This window comes from Adiantum capillus-veneris, chromosome 16 (assembly GCF_014529385.1).
Source record: "Adiantum capillus-veneris isolate H3 chromosome 16, ASM1452938v2, whole genome shotgun sequence".
NCBI classification, from domain to species: domain Eukaryota; kingdom Viridiplantae; phylum Streptophyta; class Polypodiopsida; order Polypodiales; family Pteridaceae; genus Adiantum; species Adiantum capillus-veneris.
The window spans coordinates 38,600,337-38,618,507 of NC_140946.1; the positions used below are offsets into that span (position 1 = coordinate 38,600,337).

The 18,171-nt window shown below is 41.4% G+C and overlaps 1 protein-coding gene across 7 annotated transcripts; it reads left to right on the forward strand.

Annotated features, from left to right (window-relative positions):
* The first annotated feature begins 6,637 nt into the window (after positions 1 to 6,637).
* LOC147438877 (kinesin-like protein KIN-7K, chloroplastic) lies at positions 6,638 to 16,556 on the forward strand. 7 transcript variants are annotated; one of them, XR_015184529.1, is made up of 26 exons: positions 6,638 to 7,502; positions 8,542 to 8,639; positions 8,733 to 8,822; positions 9,171 to 9,223; positions 9,441 to 9,506; positions 9,666 to 9,719; positions 9,801 to 9,860; positions 9,971 to 10,049; positions 10,124 to 10,191; positions 10,275 to 10,337; positions 10,469 to 10,573; positions 10,654 to 10,758; positions 10,850 to 10,957; positions 11,097 to 11,249; positions 11,348 to 11,533; positions 11,644 to 11,925; positions 12,041 to 12,181; positions 12,284 to 12,409; positions 12,762 to 12,812; positions 12,894 to 13,241; positions 14,046 to 14,301; positions 14,569 to 14,963; positions 15,052 to 15,141; positions 15,343 to 15,487; positions 15,755 to 16,072; positions 16,185 to 16,319. XR_015184529.1 is itself a non-coding variant. In XM_086484840.1 (26 exons), exons 1-26 carry the CDS (start codon positions 7,083 to 7,085, stop codon positions 16,310 to 16,312), a joined length of 3,591 nt encoding a protein of 1,196 aa, XP_086340966.1. In that variant the 5' UTR covers positions 6,638 to 7,082; the 3' UTR covers positions 16,313 to 16,556. The 7 variants fall into 7 exon arrangements, 6 of the variants coding, with proteins under 6 accessions (XP_086340966.1, XP_086340963.1, XP_086340964.1 ...); XM_086484840.1 differs by lacking the exon at positions 15,755 to 16,072 and having other exon boundaries at positions 6,638 to 7,157; positions 7,237 to 7,502; positions 16,185 to 16,556; XM_086484837.1 differs by lacking the exon at positions 15,755 to 16,072 and having other exon boundaries at positions 16,185 to 16,556.
* The last annotated feature ends 1,615 nt before the right edge of the window (positions 16,557 to 18,171 follow it).

The window sequence follows — 18,171 nt, forward strand, 5'->3', positions numbered from 1 at the left end:
GGTTTATTATTTTCTATAAATTTGCATATACTGTATATTTTTAGCTCCCTTTCGTGGTCATGTGCAGGATGCCTCCTTTCAACCGGATTTTCTGCCTTGTGTTCACTAACAAAATGGAGTTGACTACAAAAAGAGCTACTTTTCGGCTAGCTTTTTTGGAAAGTTCATGCATGTTATGCAGCCTACAAGGTGACGGCCTTTATCATCAGAGACGAGTGCTCGAGTGTGAGAGCGATTAATATTATTATTACAAGTGTGTGTGAGCAGAGATTTTTGTTTTTGTCAATCTATTTCTCTCTTTTCTTTGTTGTATCACAAGTGGTAACAAAGCAAGTCTGATTGTGCGGCATCATATGAGCAGAGATAGAAGGAACAATCGGAGCTTATCCGACAGCTCACTCGAGATCTTAACCAACATGAGAAAGTTGACAAAGGAAAGGGAATACCTAATACACAAGGTGGATATGGGATTTGGGTGGAGTTGCGGAGTGGAAAAGATCCATCACTGCCTCCACAAACGCAAAGACGAAGGGTCAAAGAAGAAGAAGAGGAAGAGAAACAACGATGGTGATGAGAATGAAGATGTGAGAGAAGAAGTAATCAAACAAGTCTTCAAGAAGGTTAAGATTAATGAATTCGATGGCATAGGAAAGACCTGCAAAGATTTGGAAGCGTGGATTGAAGAACTCAAAGGAGTTTCTCAAAGCAGCAAAGGCAAAGATAGCATCTTGCAGCTTCGCAGCATTGCAATGCCATAGTTGAAATTATACATGCAGAGTGTACTGATGAAAGAATAATGCATGAAAGGAATTTTGGGCACAAGCCGAGAAGAGGTATTGTTCTCCTAACCACAATACAGAGAAAAAGATGGAATTCTATGGTTTCAGATGAAGCATACAAACCAGTGTTGACCACGGATGAGTAGAAAGAGAAATTCTTGCATTTACATAAATATGCTCCAATGGTGACGAGCGACGGATGAAAGATGAAGTTTATTGAGGGCCCGCAAGAAGTGTTGAAGTTTCAAGTGAAGCATGCAGGTTGTGGTAATTTCTTGGATGTTGTGGCAAAAACCAAAAATTACGAGAAGTGGGAGAAATTTAACTAAAATAGTAGGATGATTTCAATGGTTCATTGCTCTAATAACACTGTAGCAAATCCTCAAAACCCACTCAAAGACTTGGATTATGCTTTTGATACAAAGAGCAAGGCCACCGGCACTGCCTAAACAAAGTGATCGATTAGTCAGTACGGGCCAAGATGGCTGTAGTGAAGCCTATTGATGTTGGGGATGAGAAAGATAAGTCATTTGAACCTACTTTGAGATGTTCTATGTTTTCAGTGTGTCATTTGAAAGCTTTTGTGATTAAATTCTTGGGTAAAATAAAAAATCTGGAATTGAATTTCTTAATCAATTCGGGTAGTACAATTGCCTCTTGTCCTCTAAATTGGTTGAGAAATTAATCATAAAATAAAGTCAAGGTATTAAAAGACCTATTGAATTAACCAACGCTAATAAAAGTTTCACAAAGGGATAATTGAAAATCTATTTTTCTTTGAATGATCAAAATCATAATAGACATGGGTGTGCATGATGTAATCATTGGCATGAATTGGATGAGTGAAAAACACATTCTGATTGACTGTGAAAGGAAAATCTCTTTTAAATCTTATGATGGGGGTAGCCATACTATCCGTGGGGAAGAAAGGGATTCCAAGTCTATTCTAATTTCGGCCATGAAACGAATAAGGGACTTAGACAGGGGTGTTAGACCTGTTTAATTTTTGCAAAAAATTAAATCTTGAATCTGAAGAAGAAAAGGGAAAAATCCATTGTATGTGGAAATGCTTAAAGTACCAACCTTTATTTGTGTGAAGGGTTGCATTTCCTAAATACAAAACTTTCAAAATATTGCCTTTAATACTTTCAAAAATGGCTCCCAAAGGTGCCCTGGCTCAAATTTTGAAACTTTAGGAAAACCATCAAAATGAACTACTAAACTGTGTATAAACTTTAAAACAACCAAAATTTCCTTCAAACAAAAGTTATTGCTAAAAAATTCAAAATAATTCTTATTACATACGTAATGGTCATCAACCTTGTCATCTTTTCCAATATAGCTTCAACTTCTTTGTGTAAAACAAAAATTCTTTATTGTAAAACGAGGTTGTTTTCATGACTTGGTCCACTTTCAAAGATTTTTTACCCAGGGATCAATTTCCTTGCCGTAGGTCTTTTACCTAGTTATCAATGTCATTTGATAGGGTTGCTTAGGGTCTCAACTGCCACACCTAGCCTGAGTTGTCAGGACTGCCATGAACCCCCTTTAGTTTCAAAGGGTTGTAGCCATGTTGAACAATGTATCGACTTTGAAGATGATGACTTGGGGTTGTAAGAGACACCAAAAGACACAATTATGAGCAGTGCCGGTGCATACCTACTTTGAAAGGTTTAGTCCTTCCTCTCTTGCTAGCCAGACCTACCCCATGCTAGCTAACTCTTCTTAAAGCAAGTCTTCTCTCCAAGGTAGGATAACCATCTAAACAAGAAGCTGAGCATTGGTCTTCTAAGAGATATAGGAGTCTTGCCTTTCATAGTGGTGCCGATCTTGCTGCTTTTCTCAAGAGGAAGATCTTGGTGGACACCATGGTAATTCACCAAAGCAACCTCTATCATGCGATGCCTATTTCCTTGAAAACAAAACTTTGGACTATAGAAATACCTAATTACAAGTAACGGCTTTGGACCATGCCAAGATTGTTCCTGATTTGAAGGCAGATGCACATGGTAGATAGCAGGTTAGATGCAGGGTAGAAGAGTTTAGTGGGCCCACAAAGTAAGATTTTCTTTCTAGCATCCTTCTCATGTATGGAAGCTTGTGAAGGTGCCCGTTTTGTGTGTTGTTTTATATCACTAAAGCCAAAATTTTAACGTCAGAGAAAACTATCCCTGAGATTCAAAGATCTATCCAATATGTCTTGAAAAGACCTATTATTCAAGAGGAAAGTGGTATAACCAATCTACCACACTTGGGTGATAGAAAGGTTATGCCATTTTTAGAGAGAGAATTCCTCTACGTGGCTATGTCTTCTTTTAGCATTGGTAAAAACACCATGCTAGGTTAATCAAGTAAAGATGGTGAGGGTTGCTTCCACATGCCCTGTCGTCACCCCCACGTCACAAAAGAATAGAGGCAAAGTGGTTGCGAGTTCTCCCAAGTCGTGCTTTTCTTAATCTATAGCGCCTGCAAATTCAATCTACAGGCTTTAAATGGTTCTCTTTATCAAACGATTATCTTCTTTTTTTTTACTATTGCTTTTAATATTTGTGTTTACAAAACATGCTTTTCAAATCATGTTGGTTGCAATATTTACTTTGATCACATTCGTTGCATTTATTGCATGCTTTTCAAATCAGGTTCGATAAGATTGTTGCTCTTCTTTATAGGCTAATTTTATTTAGTGTCCATGCATACAAATGCGATAACAGTAGCATGTAGGAAAACATTCACAAGCAATCAAAGTAAAAGGTCCTTTGCTAGTAGATTGGTGAGGGTAGGTATGGTGATAATGGGCTGATACTATATAGGTAAAATTGATTGATACATACATACATAAACATATGCACACGGGTGTGTGCATATACATACACACACACAGGTGTGTGTGTATGTTCTCTTTATCACACACACACACACACATGTGTGTGTGTGCGTGTGTGCACGCTCTCTCTCTCACTCACTCACACACACACACACACACACACACACAATATGGAGGGTACCCAATGCCCATGTCTTCTTAGCATTTGACAAGCATATAACTTAGGATCAAAGGAATCCATCCATTGAATGCATGAATGCACACAATCTAGCACTCAATGTCGTTTCTCTCGCAAGTCTTTTCAAGCAAAGTAGTTCTCGTTTGCTTGTATTTATCCATATGTAGGCTAAGTAGTTTTCTCTATGCACTTTCGTCCTACACCAAGGGGACCATAAAGCACCCCCATGATATTTTAGAAATGGACTCTTCAATAAAAAAGACCTTCATCCCATTTGAGTAATAAAAGGAGAAAGCGTTTCATAAGAGGACGAAAAACAAGAGAAAGAAAAGATGCTATTTATGGGTGTGTTGGAACTAGACACGACATGAGCACAACAAGGATCAAACATTTTGTAGTCTTAACATTAGGTGAAGTAAAGGTGGAGCCCAAACCTCAACAAGGGCAAATATCAAAGCGCAAATTGTAGGAGGGGGTCTTACTAACAAGAGATTACAAGCCCCTCAGTCACGTGTGTTTGGCGAAAAAGGAAGGGGGGTGGGGGGTGTTGGCTACTAAATTCTATACAATGTGACCTTCGTGAGTATCAAGACATATATCTCGTGAGAGAGAACACCCTAGAGGAGAGCTAGCAGGTAAAAATCCTTATATAGACTTGGCCTATATATAAGACAAATGGGTACTGATTCTCGAGATGCACGAGTTTAAGTGAAGGGATTGGGAAGCAACTTGAAGAAGATGGCTAGGATGGTGGCATGACTACTGACCTCACATTGGTATCAAGGCAAATCATGCAGCTTCATACCGTGGGCACTCAAACTCTCCCTTTGTGTAGTAAATACCCTGTATTGATGAAAAATTGTTTTCACCAATCCGGTTCATCGTTTGTATGAGAAGGTGATTACTCCCTATTCCTTGTAGAGAGATCTCTTCTTTGCTCATCATGAAGGAAACAACATGTAGTGCTACAACATTATGTGAGCTGAAAGTGGAGCCCAAAGCTAGAAAAAAGAGAATTTCAAGATTCTCTAGTTCATCGTTTGCCAATAGTGATTGGTTATTGGCTTGAATTGTTCCCTCCTTGCCTACAAAATTCAAACAATGTGGAAGAGGATTCAAGGAGTGACTTTGAAAACTCATATGATATGAATCATGTGGAGTGCATCTCAACGTTTCTATGGAAAATCCAATAATGCAACTCATATCTAGCCTACTTGCTAATAACTAGCACTTTCTCTGATCATCAATTGTTGTTAACTTCAAAGCATGGTTAAATGATTTTGAGATTCACGTTGACGACTGTATTGTGGAACTTGGGTTATGGATCAACATGAAGAAGTCCTAGCCTCTAACCAGCCTTTACATTAATGTGACTATTGCCCCAAAAAAGTTATTAAACCTTAAACCTAAGACTTTGCACATTAATACATACCCATATATGCTCATATGTGAAAGACTAGGCCTCATGCGCAAAGCTCAATATCCTTGCCGTTGTGCTTTGTCATGCTTTCCGAACATTGCATTCCCCTTGTAAGCTTCTACAGTGTGTAGGACCATCTCACCTATGCATCATACAAAAGCTTCATTGAAGCAATGCCCACCCTAAAACAAAGGACGCCATGTAGGATGATTATGGGGGATTAGAGGTTTCCATGGCACTGCCAAAATTCCCATTTTTCAGCTTTTTAGTGGGCTTTCAGTTGCATCTATCGTAGTATATATGCTACCATGGTCGTATCTGATTACGAGGCCTAGAGCTAGAGACGAGGCTAGTAATGATTTATGAGGAGGGAGCAAAGGGCTTGACCTGTAGGAGCTGGTTTAGGCACAAGCCCAATGGTTGCAATGATTAAGTAGGTGAAACGATGATCATCAACTGTCCGTAGAAGGCATGCTTGCATGTATAACCTCCTTTTGCATGCTACAACTCCCCATGTGCCTCTCATCAACAGCTTGTTGACCTCATGTACTATAACTATTCGACCTTTGATGATCTTGTCCTTTCCTTGCACAATAGGTCGCACTAGTCTAGCTTACAGGCTGAGATGATCAACGACCGACACATTATCATTATTAATCAATAGACAAAGTCACAAAGAAAGAGGAGGATTGAAGCCAAATCATCAAGAAACCTTAATGGATAGTTAAGACTCAAGAGGAAATCTTGAAGCGTTTACAAGACCACATCCACATTATGACTGCCCTCCTTAGCATGCTACCTTAGTTTGTAGGCCGATTACTACAACGACTCCATTAGTATTATAAGCTTTCCATAATTTCCCAAGTACTCTCTCTCTATAAATGTGTCCATCAACCAATCGGATATTTCTTGAATTTTCAAAATTTGAAATAACTAATATTCATTAGCAAAACGGGAAGGCATCACTAGGGCCTTTGCCCTTTGGGCATACCTCCTATTAAGCAATGCGTGGGTAACGGGTTCCCTTTGAATGCCCTTGTCAAGGCGAGTCATATGAGCTACCCATCGATGAAAATTAAGTTGGGATGAGGGAGATCCAAGCATCTCATGTTACCCTCCATGCCTCGACTCTAGGCCTAGTAGTCACTAGGATTTCACATATGGGAGCAACTGTGCGTCAAGACATGAGAGCACGCATTAACACAAAATTGGGCAAGATAATGAGCGGGCATAGTGTGTTTGGGTGGTCAAACTTGAGTGCATCAGGCCAGGTAGGTTAAGAAATACGCAGAGGGTTCAAAAATAATGCGATTATGCGAGCCACGTTCATTAGCGGGAGAGAGCAATGCCGCTGTGAGAGGATGGCGGGCGGGGAGAGATAACCAGCCATCTTCTCTTCCCCCCCCCCCCCCCCCCCCCCCCCCCCCCCCCCCTCTCTCTCTCTCTCTCTCTCTCTCATACACACATACACCCACACACACTCTCGTCTAGGCTGGCACCCAACTCCTCTGCACGTCGCGCTCAACCGCAGAGTCCCCTCCTCCTCCTCCTCTTCCTCCACCTGAACCCCCTTATATAACACACCCGCATTTTCACTTCCAAATTTCCTTAAGCTACCTCCCCCGGAGCTTCATCCCGCTACGGCAGACATTCCCTCTCTTCGTCTCGCTGGAGCTCCATGACCCACTTCCATTCTACCCCTCTGTAGCTACTCCATTCGTCACCTAGCTATGATGGGCAGTCCCCCCTCCTTGCCTCAGAGTTTCGCTTTGATGGTAGTCAGGGCCTTCCCGATTGAGATCGCACTCAGCTTTCTCTAGTATTTGAATGCGCAACTGCCCGCCATAAGTTATGGCACCTTGCGGTTATCTTGCATGATGAATGTGGCCTAGCCTGCAAAGTTTTTTCAAGCCCAGCTATGGCTTCTTCATCGGCATCATCTTCAAACAAGCCAAGGTCTAACTCTCCCTTTCGATTTTTCAAGTCGTCCTCAGCAGCAGCTCAACAGGGAAGCAATGTACCTGGTTTGACGCAGGTTTTGGAGCCGACAGATTCATCTTCTTCCTCGCAGTCTTTGAATTTGGGGAGTAAAAGCCAGTCGATGGTGAACAGAGCATTCGCAGCAGTTCAAAAGGGGAATAGAGCTAGTGGCAGCCCTCCCCAGATGATGGGTAAATTGAGCTCTACTTCGTCAATTAGCTCTGCTTGCTCCATAGTACCCCCTTCATTTGATGGCAGAGGGGACTTTGGAGCAAAACCTAAAGAATCTGTCGCAGTCACTATTCGTTTCAGGCCATTGAGGTAACCATCCCTCATCCTTCTTTCCCAAGACGGAGTAATTTGGATGATTCACAAATAAAAAATGAAAAGAAATTTTGAAACAGTAAATCAGTCTCAAGCTGAAAACTCCAATATCCATTCAGAGCAAGAATTTTGACTGTATGGCATTTAAACACATTCAATGGTTTCAAAGCACCAAGACTTTGGATTTGCAATTGTGAGATACCAGCACCTTTGCCTATCAGCCTTCAAACACACATAGTATCTGCAACTTAACATGATCAATTTTTCTCTGTATGATACTTTAGAAGTTCAACTAGTGAATTTGGAAATCTCTCAATTCCCATGTTTGCTTTTAAAAAAGGTGGCATCCGGTAAACATGTCTTTACGTTTCTCATAACCATATCATGTGACCTATTATTGGAAAGCTCAAAATTTGGAGTCATGATGTTCAAGTTATAGTGATTCTAAACTTAGGAAGTTCCCATATTTGCTAATGGATGACTAGTCGTAGTCTACCATATTCAGGTGGACCTAATTCTCTATTAGCTTTGCTTTTTACATTGACCTTACTCAAACTGGATTTGGTCGAGGTCCTGCTGGGTCTTCTTCATTTTAAGGTGAATGGGGAAATTATGATGCTTATGATATCAATGCCCTTTTCTCATGCTAATTGTCAAAAGGCTACCAATGTAGTGAGGAACAGCCGGCCATGGAGTTTATGCAAAGTGCCGGATAGCTATAAACCTAAACGTGTATAATGGAGCAAGAATCCTGAAGATAGCTGGTGAAAGCTGTCATTTGTGCCTAGGATCAACGGTTATTTGGGATGTTGATTGAAGGGTTTTGTTTGGTGTATGAGCATCTAAAAAGAACGCGTTTGGATTGCTTTTTTGGTCTGAAGCCCTTAAGGTCTCTGTAAGGCGTTTATTATGGACTATGAGATCAAAGAGCTACTGCATTTTGGTCATAACTAGTTGTGGTGTAGTAAAAATGTGGTAGTTAGGTAGGACTTGTGTGCAGTCACCATTGTTGAGGTGCTCAAGGTTTGGTTTACAGTACAAGGGAAATGCAAAAAGGGGATGAAGTTGCTTGGTTTCCAGACAGTGACACAATTGTTCGATGTGAATATAACAATCAAACGGCTTATGCATTTGGTGAGCAGCAATTGTGCAGGTTTCAATCACGGAGCAAAATTTCAATAAATAAAAATCTGTTTTGGGAGTTTAAGACAACTTTCTTCTTGACAGACAAGGTGTTTGGTCCTGTAACGACAACCAGACAAGTGTACGATTCAGCTGCACGGCTGGTTGTGCGAGGTGCAATGCAGGGTGTCAATGGTATTCTCTTCTCACCACTCTTGATTCAGTAAATTTATTACTTTAGCTTTAGCTTTATTAAAACAAGCAAATTTATCTGTATTGACAAACATTCCATTGGACTGTCTGTTAGGGTTAGGGTGGATTAGTGAGTAGCATTCATGGTGTGTGTGAGTGCTTTTCTCAGTAATCCACCCTAACCCTAACAAGTAGTGTCAAAGCCTTAGGGTAATTAGTGCTTCCTAATCACATTCAGATCCTTATCTTCTCTCTTTGATTATATGCATGCGCGCACGCGCACGCGCACGCACACTCCATGAATGCTACTCTCACTAATCCACCCTAATCCTAACATTTCATGCTTAACAGGTACAGTCTTTGCGTATGGAGTTACCAGCAGTGGCAAGACTCACACCATGCATGTGAGTCATGTTCTTTTTCTCCTTGCTTGTAACTGCGATCCACACTATTGCATGTGTCCATACTTACACACACATTAGCATGCACGTAGAAATTTGCAGGAGCACATATTTCTACCAATGAAACAATTATTTATATGCTGCATAAATTTGAATTTGCAAAATTTTGTGCAGTATATCGCTTTTTTATTCTCTCTTTGAATTTGGATGTTTATTCCAGGGCGACCAAAAATCTCCAGGGATTATTCCATTAGCAATAAAGGACGTTTTCAGTTTCATTCAGGATGTACTGTCATATCTTCCTCCTCCATTAGTCAAGTGACATATGAAAGTAGTTTCTTGCTTGATATGGTGTGCTTAAATCTGGATTGACCCAGGAACTGCATGTGACCTTTACAGTGTTTACATAGCCCTGATTGCCATGCATGGTGATCGGATTCTGCAGACTCCAGGTCGTGAATATCTTCTTCGTGTGTCGTACCTTGAGATATATAATGAGGTGAGAACCTGGTCCAAGCAGTTTCAAGCATGCGGTGGAGTCAAAATAAGTAGCAGCTCTTAACACACCCACGATGTGCAGGTGATTAACGATTTACTGAACCCAACCAGACAAAATTTGAGGATTCGAGAAGACGCCCAAGTATGACTATGTCATTTCATGCTTGTGTGTGTGTGTGTGTGTGTGTGTGTGTGTGTGTGTGTGTGTGTGAATCAAAGATCTAGCTGCTCACAAGGCTGTTATTTATGAAGGGAACTTATGTAGAAGGCGTCAAGGAGGAAGTAGTCTTGTCCCCGGCCCATGCCTTATCCTTGATTGCAGCTGGAGAAGGTATGTTTGCCAAAGGGGTTATCTGTTTAATCTTGCTAAATGCTGTATTAATAAACCCCACTTCTTCTTTTCAGAGCATAGACATGTCGGATCTAACAATTTCAATCTTTTTAGTAGTAGAAGTCACACAATCTTCACATTGGTAGGCTGCTTAATGATACAGTTCTCCTTGTTGCTTTTGTGAAAATGTGGTCATGGGATTTCTTAAGACTTGTTGCTTTGCAGACAATTGAGAGTAGCTCACACACTCCGGATGTTGATGATGATGATGTGACATTGTCATTGCTTGTAAGCTCTCTGTGGATGTCCTAAGAGATGTTTCATATGTGCAAAGATCTCAATTTTAGTGCTTGTTTATAATAAGCATTGCCTTCAATGTGTGCATCTCGCTCTTACTAACGTCTAAAAGTGCCAAGCAGAACTTAATTGACCTTGCGGGATCAGAAAGCTCTAAAACTGAGACCACTGGTATAAGAAGAAAAGAAGGATCTTACATCAATAAAAGCTTGTTGACATTGGGAACTGTGAGCACATGCTGAATTCGTTTTCTGCTCCTTTGGTACCTTCGCCGTTGATAGGCAACTCATGATTTTGGTTTGACCAGGTGATAGCAAAGCTTAGTGATGGAAAACCAGCACATGTTCCATTCCGCGACTCAAAACTGACTCGTCTTTTGCAGTCTTCTTTGAGTGGTCAGGGTCGTGTTTCGGTAAGCAACATTTGCCTTGTGTTAGTCGTCCCTAAAAGACCCACTTGTCAGGGTGATCAATCTGACAGTTTGGATCGTTTTTGTATTGCAGCTTATTTGTACAATTACACCAGCTTCAAGTTATTTTGAAGAGACACACAACACTCTGAAATTTGCTCATAGAGCAAAACATGTGGAGATACATACATCGTCTAACAAGGTACTGTCTGTTTAATTCCATAATTGCTATTAGATTTACTCATAACTTTTGCACGTATCTGGTGCTTGTTTGTCTTTGGATAGCATTGTAGTTTTGAGGTTCACTGCATACTCATGCACTCATTACCCTTTTGATGTAGATAATGGATGAGAAGTCATTAATAAAGAAGTATCAGAAAGAGATTGTTAGCTTGAAGGAAGAGTTGGATCTGTTGAAGAGGGATATGATTGACAAGGGCCAAGTTCTTAGTGTGGGGGATGGCCAAGAGGATATACTCAACCTTCGGCAGCAGGTCTGTGCGCGGAGAGCTAGAATCTTATTGTAACTATTAATTCGATTGGAGGCACAAACGTTTGTGCTTATAACTTGCATGTTTGATATCTCTTGCAGCTGGAGGCTGGCCAAGTTAAGATGCAGTCTAGGCTGGAAGAAGAGGAGCAAGCAAAATCAGCTCTTTTAGGGCGCATCCAAAGATTAACAAAGCTGATTCTTGTGTCAAGCAAGAGCTCTGTGCCAAATCCAGTCCCAGAAGTGCAACCACGTCATAGACGAAGATATTCTTTTGGAGAAGAAGAGGTATGAACATTTTTGTTTTTGACACAGCAGTGTTTTAGCCAAGTCTTGGCACCTGAGGCAGTAGCATGCCATCATGCTTTCTCGCTTTTCATTTACACGTCTGCTTTCAGGAGGATGAACTTTTTAGTGGCAAGCTTTGCTTTTTGCAGAGATCTGAAAGGTTGGAAAATCTGATGGGAAGTTCTGCTGTAAGTTTACAGCTTGATCGCTCTCAGAGCAGCTCCTCTGGTTCTGTATTGTCAATGGATAAGAGCCTAGATACTCTTTCAGAGATGAAAGGACAGAAGAAGCCTATGTGCAGTAGGGTGAAAGATCATTCTGTAGTGAAGAATGCATCGCAGGGCACACAGGCTGGGGAACTTTTTAGCGCCACAGGGCGAAGACCAGTACCGGTAAGGTTTTATGCCTTTCATCCCACAAAGGTTTTCTTTTTGGTTCCGGAATGGAAAGTTTGTTATTATGTTCTCTTAGAATTGCAGCATTTGATTCCTCAAGCATGTTCCACAGACAGGAGAGACCATGGCAGATCAATTGGATTTGCTAAGAGAGCAGATTAAGATGCTTGCAGGCGAAGTTGCATTTAGATCTAGCTCATTAAAGCGTATGCTGGAGCAAGCAGCCGGCAACCCTGATGATAGTAACTTGCAGGTGGATGTTGTCAGCGTTCCCCTTGCTCCTCTCGTATCCATTAAAGAGTTTTCTGTAATTCCTTAATCAATCTTACAAGCCTCATGGTTTGTTTTGCTGAAGGTTCAAATTCAAAAGGTAAAAGATGAGATTCAAGAAAAGAAGTCTCGTATAGCCGTACTTGAGAAGCGTATTGTAGGGGCTGGAGAAGCTGCTTTCCACAATGCAAATCCATCTGAGATGTCTCAGGTGATTTGGCCTTGCGTCTGGTGGCCCAGTGTGCATGTATTTTTTCGACTGCTTGGTTTAGGATATTGAGTGCTGCAAAACATTTACTGGATGACAAGTACTTAATTTCTAGGGCATTGTTCATTTATATGCTTTGGCTTTCTTTGAGCTTCTCTCTGCCCCTATGAAGTGTCTTCACTCATACATGTACACATGCACTGGCTTCCTTTGAGCTTCTCTCTACCCCTATGAGGTGTCTTCACTCACACACATACACATGCATGCATGTTTAAATTATTTAAGAGCATGCTACTCCCTTTTGAGCGTGATGCTTTAGTGTTTGGTCTGAGAATATATTGTTAACATTTTGCAGAATGTGATGAAGCTTATGAACCAGCTGAATGAGTTGACATTTGAACTAGAGGTAATGCTGCGAGAGAAAATTGCGTCGCTGCAGTGTTGAGTTCCAGTTTGCTTTACTGATATTTTTTGTAATGCTCATCAGATCAAGAGCGCAGACAATCGAGTTCTACAAGAGCAACTTCAGGTCAAGATTGCTGAGAATAATGAGCTGCAAGAGGTAACGAGGTGCTTGAGAGAACAGCTTGCAGCTATGACCATGGAAAGGAGTCAGAGGAAAACAAAAAGCTATGTAAGTAGCTGTAAAGAGGGGGAGTTAATAGAACTCGAACAATCTGAAGGGTGGTCAAGTTCTCTTGGCTTGCCAGTAGAGCTCAAACATATGGATGGAAGCTTGGATGACGACATGTTTGAGCTGCGAAGCAATGGTCCCAAAGGTGGCATTATCAAAGTGGTTGTGGATTCTTCTTTACAGTCACAAGTGATTTCACAGGTATGTATGATTATATGTGCTGCTGCCTTAAAGAAGGGATTTCATGTCGTTGCTATTTTGCTTCATGCGCATTGATTTCTCTGCACTGTGAGTAACATCAAAGGTGGTTTGAAGAGAGGAATGCAGAGAACCCAGAATACTAACAAAAAACGTAGCTCGAAGCCTTGAAACAAGGCAAAACAATCCACCCTGTTTCAAACCCCCCAAACTTCAATTTTCCAGGCTTGTTTTAAGTATAGAAACACCTTGACCCTATTTTGTTCGAAGTTAAAGATTAGCTAAGTTGATTAATAGTATGAATGGAGATCCTTGATGCTGAGTAGTTAAAATATGGATGTGATAACTGTACATATGCACACATTAAAGAGCGAAGCCTATTTAGTTTGTAGGAAACCCCTCTTAAACCATGCAAACTCTATTTTAAGTAAAGTAGTTTACTTTTTACCCGAAGTGGAACGTACCTCTCTTTTTGAGCTTGCTTTTTGAATTAACTAATAGAATCAAATACATGCATGAGAAAGAAGCTCACTCGCATGGGGGCAGATTGCGTGCACGTGCACACACACACACATTTATGAGTGTGTCTTGACTTTTACCTGTACTATTTATCTCTTTTTATATTCAACAGAATTTGTATCGCTTTTTCTTGCTCTGACACCAAACATTTTAAAGCCTGGGCTGTTCATTATGTATATTGTACATCTGTTCTGCCACAGTTATTTAAGCACTCAAAAATTATATGGAATGGGGAGAAAGAAAGTGGCTCTGCTAGTGGACCTGAGCTTATGTTTGCTGGTGTAATAGGCCACCGAGATAGAGAAGCTGAAGCAGGAAAACATGGAGCTAATGGAAGAAAAGGCTGGCTTGCAAATTCACGCACAAAAATTGACAGATGAGGCAGTGTATGCTAGACAATTGGCATCAGCAGCAGCTGTGGAGCTGAGGAATCTGGCTGAAGAGGTTACCAAGCTTTCCTATCAGAATGCTAAGCTGCAGAAGGGTTTAACAGCTGTTCAAGATTTGGCATGCACTAGAGTCCTAACCAAGCCCGCTGTTTCAGGTGCTTTTTTCAAACTGTCAACAGTGGTCTGATGTGCAAGTATAAGGTTAGTGATCCGTTCGAAGGGCCGATCAGCTGGAGCCCCGACCTAAACATGCTAGTCCTACTTCACGCACCGTGCACCATGGTGCATTGCCATAGGAACCTCCCCACTCGTCAGCCCTTTGAACGGATCACTAACCCTCATAGCAAGCTTTCACTAATGTGATTTAGGGAATTGATCAAGTTCCTTAAAGCTTTGAGAACCTGATTATGTGTACTCTTCAGATCTGCAAAGAGAGTTTCATGCAAGATCAGAGAGAGAAGCTGGTTTAGAAGCTGCTCTTGCTGACAAGGAGAACATGGAGGTGCGGCTTCAATGGAAATTGGAGGAAGCAAAACAGAAGGAGGCAGAGCTTGAAAACGATTTAGCTGGGATGTGGATGCTTATTTCAAAACTGAGCAATAACGGGGACAACTTCCGCGAAGTCCACAAAAAGGATGAGTTTGATATAGACAATGGCTTTCGAATTCCTGCAGCAGAGAAGGATATCAATGTTGATGTGAGCCATGCGAAGATAAACAAAACAGAGAAAGAGAAGATAATGGATGATCTAAAAGCTGGACTTGAGTCGGAACGCCGACGAAGCAAAGAGATGGAACTGATTGTTTCTCAACTCAAGGTCAGTTTTCTTTATGAGGACTTTAGCATGTGTGAGATGAAGAAATGGGTTCTCTTGGTGATTTATATGTTTCTTGTCGGATTTGCAGAGTGAAGAGCTAAGTGGTCTCAATGTTGCTGCTTTGGAAGATCTCCAGAACCTTCATGTGGAGGCATTAACCAGACTTTGCCAAGCTAAGGTATGCTTTTTGCTTTAATCATGTGTGAGCTCGTAAGAGTGCTTGATTGGATCTTTGGTACTGGGGCCATTATGTGTGTGGGCATATCTTTTGCGTTTAATTCATGTTGGCATATGGACACCTGAGGGACACTTTAGTGTTGTACAAACTCTATAGGTTATCTTCTTCTTTGACACCGCGTTTTTAATGAGTTGTGCTCAGGCAAAAATGCAGCAAAAGATAGAGAAGGAACATGACATAATGGGCAGCTTGGAAACCCATGACGAAGAGAGGAGTGGCCATATATGTAAAGTATGCTTTGAAGCACCAACGGCAGCTGTTTTGCTACCTTGCCGACACTTTTGCTGTAAGGAAACGAAGCTCTTGCTACTAAAGTTTGAATAGTTGCACTCTGTGTTCATGCTTGAAGTGATTTTTACTGTTGTTATCTTTTGTCAAACCCATTGCCTCTCAAGCAAATAGAGTAGTGTGCATAGCATGTGTTGGGTGTTGTTGTTGTTGGGTATCACTTTGTACAAGTGGGCCTCTTGAGGGGTTGGAATTTTGGATAAGAAAACTTATGCTGCCATGGCTATCTATGGTTGTGAGCTCACACATCTTACCCTTCTTGCAGTGTGTAAAGCTTGCGCTGTAGCCTGCACAGAATGTCCACTTTGTAGAAGTGGTATCTCCGACAGGATCATTACCTTTACGTCCTGATCAAATTCCAAGAGAAAGATCCATCCCCAAAAAGCTTTCATCGATCCCGTAGCACACTTGTGCTTGTATTGATACTTTAGAGCAACCTTGCAAGAGGTGTCCCGTCTTTGCTGATCTCTTAGAGAGCCAGTGCTAGCGAAAGCATAGCTACAAAGGCAACAATGCTAGTAGCAATTGTAGCTACAGAAATGTATACCAACCATGAAAGACACAATGGGGCAACCAACTAAAGGTGCTCTCATGTCTGCTAACACCAGAAGCCAAGCAAAGATGAATACAGAAACTTGTAGCTCAAATGGAGGTGTAAATGTGATCACTTATTATTCTGTATGTCGTTGTGTCAGGGAAGGGTCGAACCTGGGATTTCAGCTGGTTACCAATGTGCTCGGGCAAGATGTTCCTTTACTGCTTCATTCAAAGTGTTATCTGCATGATGGCATGCATGCTGAAACTACATGTTGCAGGGTTCTAAGCAACAACCCAATGCAATGCTCTCTGCCTTGTTAAAGTTGGAGCTTCTTCACTCTCTTTTATGCTCATAAATCACTATCGACAGTGCCTCTTGCAAGCGGTTTTTCGAAAGATAATTTATGCATTTGTCATAATAACAGTTGAAGCATGGGTTTCTCATGCGAAAATTCGAATACCACCATGTGACATTGTGAATGTAGAGAGCTAGCATTTCCTTCTTCAATGGGTACAATACTTGCAAATAATTGAAGTTATCTCTGTTGCATTAGATCAGAATTTGGCTTGAAAAAAACTAGAGCTCTTGTCTCATTATTATTATTATGAAAATCAATAAGTAGGAGTGCTTGATTAAAGAGCTCTGTTCTAATCAATATTCAAAGGAAAATCTCATGCTTGAGTGGCTCAACTAATCTCCATCTCAACGAAAAGAAGATAAGAATTTATGCAGTCACATGTGATAGAGAGTTTTAATCACATGATAACAAAGTGATTTGAGAGAACTAAATTTCTTCCAATGATTAAATGATGTTAAGCGTGAATGGGATTGCTATGAAAATGTTAACTCAATAGCAATGCACTCCCCATTCTATTCTCCTCTAAGATATCTTGGAGACAACTTCAAACACTTTTTCTCTGCTGCTTGAGTATTAAAACTAATAGCGTGGAAGCTAAATCTGGTGATGGCGACAGTTACAGATGACGAGAGGGAGAGAAGAAGCTTCGAAGCAGACTGTAGAGAGGTTGAGGCTTCGCCTTCCTTACGTGTAAGCTCTCTTTCTGCAAGCAGGTCTCTGCAAGCCCACAGGTTATTGCAAGCCATGCGGCCCTCTTAAGTCCTCTTACCCAAGCCGCTTCCCGCTCTCTTGCTTCCATTCTCCAGGCCCAAAGAGAAAACGAGCTCTGGCTCATGCCCGTGCCATAGGTTCCCTTCGTGACTATTTGACACCCCCCTTCTGAGGTGGTCCCACGGCAAGGCAATCCGGGCCGTGCCATGCAACGGTATGCAAGCCCTCACTGTGGTCACGCAATTGACATCGATATGAGACGCTATTGAACAGTTTGCTGTATGTGGCCTCTTCAAGGCACAATTTCCCCCCCCCCCCCCCCCCCCCCCCCCCCCCCGGTGTTCTGAACAAGAGTTCTTAAATTGAGGAATGTCTCGGTCATGTACAACACGGTGAAACAAGGCCCAGACTAGCTATTTATGTCTGCACGTTTCTGGAAATTGCAAAAGTGACGAATCTAGAGGAGATACCGTTTTCAAGAGACAAGCAATGCTACCAGTGGCCATGCAAGAGACATGCAATGCTACCAGTGGCCACATGGTTTCAACGGCTTCAAAATCTTGAAGAACTGCAAGCAAAAGTTGCAAGGAGATCAAGGCAAAGGTACTTGACAACAAGATTCGGCAAGAAATCAAATTATTGGGAGAGGGTTTTCCAAAGGCCTCGGACAAGGTAGACAAGCATACAAGTATGGCTGGTAATATCACAAACTTTCACAACTTCGTGCTTGACCAATTGGCAAAGAAATGGTTGAGTCGGGCTTAAGTTTTAAACAACACCATGCAAGGGAAGCCGTGATTCTCTATATGCACGACATCAGATAGAGCAAATCGATCGAGGAATAGTCATGAGGTTTGCAATTTCATGGTTTTTCTTAAATTGTAAATGAGATGATGTTGCAGGAATTCATGAAGAGGTTTCCAATAATTGTTTTAATCTCCGACATGGTACCTTGGTCAAACTCAAGGATAATTTTTTTCCTTCCAAAGTCTTTCAGAATGGGGCGAAGGGCCAAAGCTTTCTTGGAGATATTCAATTGATCATGGGACAGGCCGATAGAGGGCTTAATAACCCA

Excerpts from the sequence above, each read along its gene's own strand:
- LOC147438877 (XM_086484837.1), top strand. The coding sequence starts at position 7,120 with ATGGCTTCTTCATCGGCATCATCTTCAAACAAGCCAAGGTCTAACTCT. Across the intron at positions 7,503-8,541 it reads ATTCGTTTCAGGCCATTGAG|TACAAGGGAAATGCAAAAAG; the intron begins GTAACCATCCCT and ends TTTGGTTTACAG. Across the intron at positions 9,224-9,440 it reads GCAAGACTCACACCATGCAT|GGCGACCAAAAATCTCCAGG; the intron begins GTGAGTCATGTT and ends TGTTTATTCCAG.